Here is a 7,907-nt window from a genome sequence, read left to right as displayed (position 1 = left end):
CCGCTATCTGCTAATCGATGAAACGAACGGTTTGTCCCTCGCGCCAAAATCGATGATCATCTAACATGACGTTTCTGCATTTTATTTCATTGGCTGCCACGAGTTCGACGGTTTCTGCTGACAATTATTTCTGGCGAATAAAACAGACCCGGTAGCGGGTTCAAAGGATTTAGGGAATATTGGACAGGTGCTTACCTTGTCCCTTTTTTTAAAGGGCCTTGTATTTTATTTCAGGTGATCTGCTTCTGCTGCATTTGATTCATCCGATGACACGACGGGAAGTAAACAAAGCTTCGCAACAGGACGAGTAAATTTCCCTTGTGGTGTTTGTAGTGTAACTACTCTGGTGATGCCATCCGGACCAGGATGCAGTTCGTGAATCCTACCAGTTGGCCATCGCATGGGAGCCAAGTTTTCCTCCTTGATGATAACAAGCTGGTTTTTGGCGAGCTGTACCGGTGGACTGCACCACTTCGTTCTCGCCTGAAGAGTTGAAAGATACTCGGTGTGCCATCTTCTCCATACATCCTGCAGGATTTTTTGAGTCTGCTGCCACTGTCTTAGGCGATTGAAAGGCACAGTGGACAGATCGACATCAGGAACGGCCTTCAATGCTGACCCCGTCAAGAAGTGTCCTGGTGTTAGTGGGTTGTAGTCCGAAGGATCGTCACTGAGAGGCACGATTGGTCTCGAATTGAGGCAGGATTCAATTTGCGCTAATAGTGTTTCCATGTCGTCATGAGCTAGTGAACGGTTTCCCAAAACTCGAACAAAATGTTTCTGTGCCGATTGAATGGCAGCCTCCCATAAGCCGCCAAAATGTGAAGCTTTAGGTGGGTTAAAGTGCCATTTGATTCCGGTTTCGTTGCACTCCTGGAAAATTGCTTGCTGATATTCTTTGCTGCGAATGAGAGTTTTTAGTTCGTTAGCAGCTCCAACAAAATTTCTACCATTGTCGCTGTATAGGTTGGAACACAATCCACGACGAGCAACGAAACGTCTAAGTGCTTGTATGAAATTTTGAGTGCTGAGGTCTGCCACCAGTTCCAGGTGCACAGCCTTTGTGCAAAAACATATAAAAACGGCTACGTAGGCCTTCCGCGCAGCGGCTCGACGGTGAGGTGGCTGTAACAGTATCGGACCCCAGTAGTCAACACCAGTTGCTGAAAACGGTCGAGAGGCGATGATGCGTTTCGCTGGTAGTTCAGCCATGAACTGTTCGATTAGTTTTGGACGAGCTCTGACACAAACAACACACTTGTGGACAATTTTGCGTGCCAAGTTCCTGGCTCCTATAATCCAATACCGGAGACGTAGAATGCTGACTAGCAGCTGGGGAGCGGCATGAAGGTGTCGCTCATGATAACTTCTTACCAGTAGAGTTGACAAATGATGAGATGACGGTAGGATGATTTGATGTTTCGCGTCGTAGGGTTGCTGGGATTGATTTATCCTTCCTCCAATGCGCATCAGGCGCTCAGGGGATGATAGCATGGGATGAAACCATTTGATTCGTGATTTCGTGGAAACTGGCATTGATTTTTCGATTAACCGCCATTCTTCCACAAATGATTGCTGCTGAACGAGTCTAATTAAAATTGTTTCTGCTTCTTGTGTTTCGTTTACAGTAACGCAGGTGTTCTCTGGTCGATTTTCCTTTGCGAGTTGGCAGTTTCTAGGAAATCTAAGACAATATGCGACGATCCGCAGCATTCGTTGATATTGGGAGAATCTACTGACGAGCTGGTCGATGAAGGATGGTTCGGGTTCCACCGGTGCTACTGTGCAACTTACTTTGCGCGCCTCAATGGATGCTTCAGGATCCTCGATTGCAAATGGACATTGTATGGGCCATTCGTTGTCATCAAGGTGCAACCAGGTTGTTCCCTGCCACCAGTTGACACATTCTAGGAGTGTCTCTGCTGTCATTCCTCGTGATAGATGGTCGGCAGGATTTTCCTTGCCTGCTACGTGTCGCCAGGTACAATTCACCGTTGCTTGTTGAATTTTGGAAACACGGTTTGCTACGAAGGTGGTCCAAGTTGTGGGTGGTGATTTGAGCCAGCTAAGTACCGTAGTTGAGTCCACCCAGAAGAATGTTTGGACTGGTAGTTGTAGAGATTCGACGACCCTTTCATAAAGTTGTGCTGCTAGTAAGGCCCCACACAGTTCCAATCGTGGGATGGTTTGTTGCTTGAGTGGTGCAACCTTTGATTTAGTTGTTAGCAGGGCGACCTTGACGGTGCCTGCTGAATTTGTTGACCGTACATACACACATGCCCCGTAGGCACGTTCCGAAGCATCAGAAAACAAATGTAGTTGAATCGTTGTTGGATTTGGGCACAGCACGCAGCGTTCGATGCTCAGCTCGTTCAGAAGGGGAAGTTGAGATTGGTAGGCAATCCAACGTTCTATCATCGCTTTCGGGAGTACTTGATCCCATCCCCAGGAGTGTCCATTTTCGTCCTTCATCGTCCATAGTGCTTGCATGTAAAGTTTAGCCGTTGTAACAACCGGACCCACCAATCCAAGTGGGTCGAATAGTTGAGCAATTTGTGAGAGTGCAATTCGTTTGGTGAGTGAGGTGATTGTATCTGAACTGGGTAGTTGGATTCTGTATCGCAGTACATCTGAAGCCGGTTCCCAATGCAAGCCAAGTGTTTTGATGCATTGATCACGATGGAAATCGACGGATGGCTGGAGCGCGCGATTTTCATTCGGGATGCCTTCTAGAACAGCTTCTTCGTTCGATGCCCATTTACGCAACTCGAATCCGCCCTTCGCTAGGAGAATTTCTAGATGCTTCCGTAGTGTTGTAGCTTCATTAACGTTTCGCGCGCCAGTGAACAAGTCGTCTACGTAAAAGTCTTTTTCGAGTACAGCAGTTGCTTCAGGGAAATTAGTTCGTTCGTCTTCGGCTAGTTGTTTTAACACTCGTGTAGCTAAGAAAGGGGCGCTGGCCGTTCCGTAAGTAACGGTTTTGAGTTCAAATGTGTCGATGGGTGCGTCAGTTGAATTTCGCCAAACAATTCGTTGCAGAGGAGTGTCCTGCTCGTGCAGCAGAATTTGCCGATACATTTGCTTAATGTCTGCGATGAGCATTACAGAATGCTTCCGAGAACGCATGATGATGGACCTTAACTCATCTTGCACAATTGGACCTATCATCAGAGCGTCATTTAAAGATGGTCCACTGGTTGACTTGCACGAAGCGTCGAAGACGACTCGCACTTTTGTTGTTGAGCTGCTCTCACGTACCACGGCATGATGGGGGAGGTGAAAACACGGTTTAGTTATTGCTTGCGGGTTGTCGACACGTTCCATGTGTCCGAGAGTATAGTATTCGTCCATAAATTCGCTATACCTTTGACTTAACTCTTCGTTACGTGCTAACCGACGTTCTAACAAATGGAACCGTCTGATAGCAGTGCCGCGATTATCGCTTAAATTGGCTAGTGTGTCCCGTTTTAGTGGGAGTCTGACGATGTACCGTCCTTCTGGCGCACGAGAGACGGTTTGACGGAAATGTTCCTCGCATTCCGCTTCTTCTACCGAATAGCAGGGAGACGAATGACCTTCCCCCAATGTCCAAAATTTTTCCATCAATTTATGCATATCAGAAATTGTAGCTACGTTCGCCACGACGGGAGTGATGGGCTTGCAGTGCGTGGTCTTTCCCGCTACTATCCAGCCAAGTACCGAGTTTACAAGCACTGGCATCGAGTCGCCTAATGGAATTCTGCCTGACACCTTGAAGAGATCAAAAAAGACTTCGACGCCTAGGATGAGGTCGACTGGATTGGCCTTACAAAATGATGGATCTGCTAATTGAATTTCAGGCGGGATTCGCCAAGATGTGATGTCAACAGAAGCTGTTGGTAAGTCTACAGTGAGCCTTGGGAGGACTAGAAACTCTAAATTAGCAGTGTAATTGCTGATGCGTGACCGTACTGTTGTTGCAAATTTCTGGCGGGCCTGAGTGGATGATTGCCCGATTCCCGCGATCGGGAGTGATATCTTTTTCCGCTGAACTTTGAGTGTTTGGGCGAGAGCCTCACTAATAAAGCAGCACTCACTACCGGAGTCTAAAAGTGCCCTTGCAGTGTGCTGGTTTCCGTTGTCGTCTACTAAGATAACGACGGCAGTAGCTAAAAGAACGCATTGCCGCCCGTGGCTCGATGTCGAGTAGTTGACACGTTCGACGACAGTGGCTGATATTGACGGTGCTGATTGCTGTTCGGGCAATTGCAAAGATGATTGTTTGGAGGCAGACGAATCTATTGACTTCCCATGATTAACCCCACTAGCACACAATTGAGTATGATGGTGACCTTGACATTTGCGACACGTACTAGATGACGAACAATCTTTGGCTAAGTGTCCCCTACGCAAACAATTACGACACAGCTGATGACGACGTACTTACCTCTCCTTGTCTTCTAAGGGCATCTTTGAGAATGTTGAACACTGGTATAACGGGTGATGCTCACTGCACATGACACACTTTCGGGGATTAAACTGACTAGCTCCGTTACTAGCAACTGGACGAAAGTTTGGCCTTTTCACATTACTAGTTACTGCCGGTGCTTCGACGGCTTTGGGGTGAATATTTTGCAGCACAGTCACGCGACGCTGAATGAAAGCTGTGAGGTCGTTGAATGATATTGTGTCCTTAGTTGACGCGTATTCTTCCCAGTCTCTCCGTGTTGTTGAGTCCAGTCGTATACTGAGCATGCGAATAAGAATGATGTCCCAATATTGCGTTTGCTCGCCCAACTGCTGCAACACCTTGACGTTGGCTTCAAACTTCTCCACGAGCGAATGTAGGTCCGAAGCAGATTCTCGCTTGATGGTGGCAAAGTCAAACAGGGCATCCACATAGGTCTGCTTCAGCCTCGCTGGGTTCTGGTAGTGGTCCACTAGCATGTTCCAGGCTACCGCATAATTGTTGGCACTAATGGGTATTGTTTGAACCAATTTTAAAGCGTCCCCAGTCAGGGACGAGCGCAAGTAGTAGAATTTTTGTATGTTCGATAGTTCTGCCGATGAGTGGACAAGTGACAAATACAAATCGTGGAAGTTGAGCCAATTGTCTAAGTTTCCATTGAACACAGGGAGCTTTACATCGGGCAAGCGCACGTGCGATGCCGATGGAGGGAAATGACCAGCATAAGGAGAACTAGAAGCGACGCATGGTGTAACGGGTGTTTTATTAATGGTGAGCAAAAAGCCCTTTACTTTGTAGTAGGACGATTCAAAGCTAGTGCGATACTTGAACTGCTGTTCAATACCGACTTCATCGAGTGATTCAAGCTCCGTTTGTACCTTGTTGAAGTCTGACCAGAGCGATACAAGATGCTCTAATCGTACCGGAACTTGGCTGGCGTCAGTATCGTCCTCGTAAGAATTCACGAACGCCTTGATGAGATCGAAGGACGTCTGGATACTACGCTGCCGTAGTTTGAGCGATTTGATGCGTCGTTCCGTAGACATTTTGAACGGGAACTGCAAACGGAAGACCGCGTAGCTCAAACGAGACGGGTGAAACTTAATGGAATACTAATTACCTTTTTGAGGCAATAAATGTGCCTTGTACAAATGAATTCCTCTTGGTAGAGTTGAATACAGGATGGCGGCCGATTCCCAGCCGAGTGGATCCACAGGATGGCGGACGTAAGATGGCGATTCGATTCGCCACAATGGGATGGCGGTTGCGGACAAGTGGAGTTTCGACACTTATCCGGCTCGAAGGACCAGATGACGGCGATCAGCGAAAGCAGTGGAGTTGAACTTACAGGTAAGTAATCCCTTTTTCCTTTTCAGGTACGGTGGATGCAGGTAAGTGACGACGGTGCAGGTATGATGGACTTTCGGCAGGAACGGCGGCTCAAACAGCAGGTAAGTTAAACTAAATTTTCTTATTTCACCTTTTCTTCACTTAACTACATATTCTTCATATAACTTCAGAATAAAATAACTTATAACAGGGTATGTTCAGCACATATTACATTGGAGGTACCCTTGGTACTGTGATCTGGTCCTTGTCTCGAACTAAAGAAAAGCGTTCGTCACGGTAAGCACTAAATTGGGTACGGAAACAAACTGGTTCCACGTGATTCGTGCTTGATTGCACCGCTGCCAGCAGTCTTGATACTAAAAAAGAGAATATCGGAAGTATTTGGATGTTCCGTAAAGTTACGATTTCTCTTGAAGGTTGACTCTGAGAAAAGAACTGAATATATTTGAAATAATTTTCATTACTTCAAACTCTAGATTGCTCAAATCAGGATAATCTTCTCTATTAACGCAGTTCTGCATTGAACAGGTGTTGCGATCATTAAATTACTAAATCGCAAATTTCTGAACCCCCGCTGATTCATCCCATACACAAGTTGTGTAACCTCGGCGTGGACATCGTTACTTCGATCAATTCACCGTCAAGTTCATGTCACGCACAATTTAAACTCGAAATGAAAAGTGAGCCGGTGAATTCCTCGCTTCAAGGGTGACCACCACGATCGCCGGCGTCGCTTGTACGCTGTCTGTAGTTGGTACCATTCAACGATTGATCCCTGCGTGACGAGCTTCCAGCACAGACTTGAAATCGACAACGGAATTGACTTCGTCGCGCCAAACAGCTCGTAGGGGAATGGTGTCTTGCAGCAGGTCTGAGTTTTTTGTTTTCTCGCTAGGAACACTAATAGAGATATAAATCTTTCACGTTCGGAATATCTCAGGAAGGAATGACCCACGCTAAACTTCGCCTTAAGTTTAGCTGAATTAATAGGACCATATAATGAATGTTGGAATTTTGGGAAATATAAGGGTTTAGGCGGGATTAAACGTTTCAACGAGATCAGATTAATGCTAGATAAAATATATAGGGGATTTTTCAGAAACGGCAAAAGAAAACCAATTTAGCTTAGCAAACAGTTTAGGGTTGTCCCCCATTTTGTTTATAATTAGTTGTTGTTATATTACGAGGAGAATAAACAAATGTATCTTAAAGCTACCTGTGTTCTACCTTATGTACAAAAATGGATAGGTAGTCCCATTCAATTTTTAAATAAACTTTAAGTTCAGCTGGTGATTTTAACAGTACAGCATCGAACCACAAGTAGCAGACACACTCCCCTAGATAATCTAGTAAATACAAAAAGAAACAGACAGTTGCAGTTTGTCTTCTGCTTCCAAATGCTCCAACTTCGATCCAGTTTTGCTTCACTTTCTATCCGATCAGATCGTCGGATTGTAGGCAGCTGTACAATACACCGACCAACCGACCATCAGCATTTTGCGGATCAAGCTTGCAAATAAAATACAGTGAAAACCAGATCTCGAGCGCGCGCAAATCGATAGATACCTGGTTGCTGTTGGCGGGGAAAAAGAAGAAAAACATGCCCGCTTTAGGATCCGTGCGCTGGGACTGTCTTGTGTCGGATCCGGAGCCAAATCTAAACTCCAAACAGTTCAATCCCGTCAACAACGTCGCATCACACGGTAGCGCAGCAGTAGCAGTGAATGTCGAGAGCGAGACGGAAAAGCATGAAATCTTGATTGCGATTTTGGCAATAAACATTCATTATTAATTCACAAACACAACGGTACCGGTCGAACATGGCATCGATCGATTTATGAGTGGCAGTCGATGGACAACTGAGCGATGTTATGCAATGTTTGTTTTTGTAACCGATCTGGCATATGTTGGTCATGTGATAAGGCGAACAAATGCAGCGAAGAATTGAGATAAATGGAAAATGGATTTATGGGTTTTGGCGGTTCAATTGCATTGATCTGCGTTTTTTTTTGTGCAATGCAGATGCGCACTGTTTGATTCTCCTTTACGAAAGTAGATTCCAAACTTTTTGTGAGTCTAAATCACTCAAGAAATATTTTATGGTGAATTG

General features: G+C 45.7%; 1 protein-coding gene across 1 annotated transcript; it reads right to left on the bottom strand.

Annotated features, from left to right (window-relative positions):
- Window positions 1–225: 225 nt before the first annotated feature.
- LOC131687015 (uncharacterized) lies at window positions 226–5,493 on the bottom strand. Its single transcript, XM_058971049.1, has 2 exons — window positions 4,427–5,493; window positions 226–4,384 (listed from the first exon to the last, which is right to left on the bottom strand). Exons 1-2 carry the CDS (start codon window positions 5,491–5,493, stop codon window positions 226–228), a joined length of 5,226 nt encoding a protein of 1,741 aa, XP_058827032.1.
- Window positions 5,494–7,907: the final 2,414 nt, after the last annotated feature.

This window comes from Topomyia yanbarensis, chromosome 3 (genome assembly GCF_030247195.1).
Source record: "Topomyia yanbarensis strain Yona2022 chromosome 3, ASM3024719v1, whole genome shotgun sequence".
NCBI classification, from domain to species: Eukaryota; Metazoa; Arthropoda; class Insecta; order Diptera; family Culicidae; genus Topomyia; species Topomyia yanbarensis.
The sequence above is the reverse complement of the archived record's forward strand: the minus strand, read 5'-3'. Positions and strand labels throughout refer to the sequence as shown.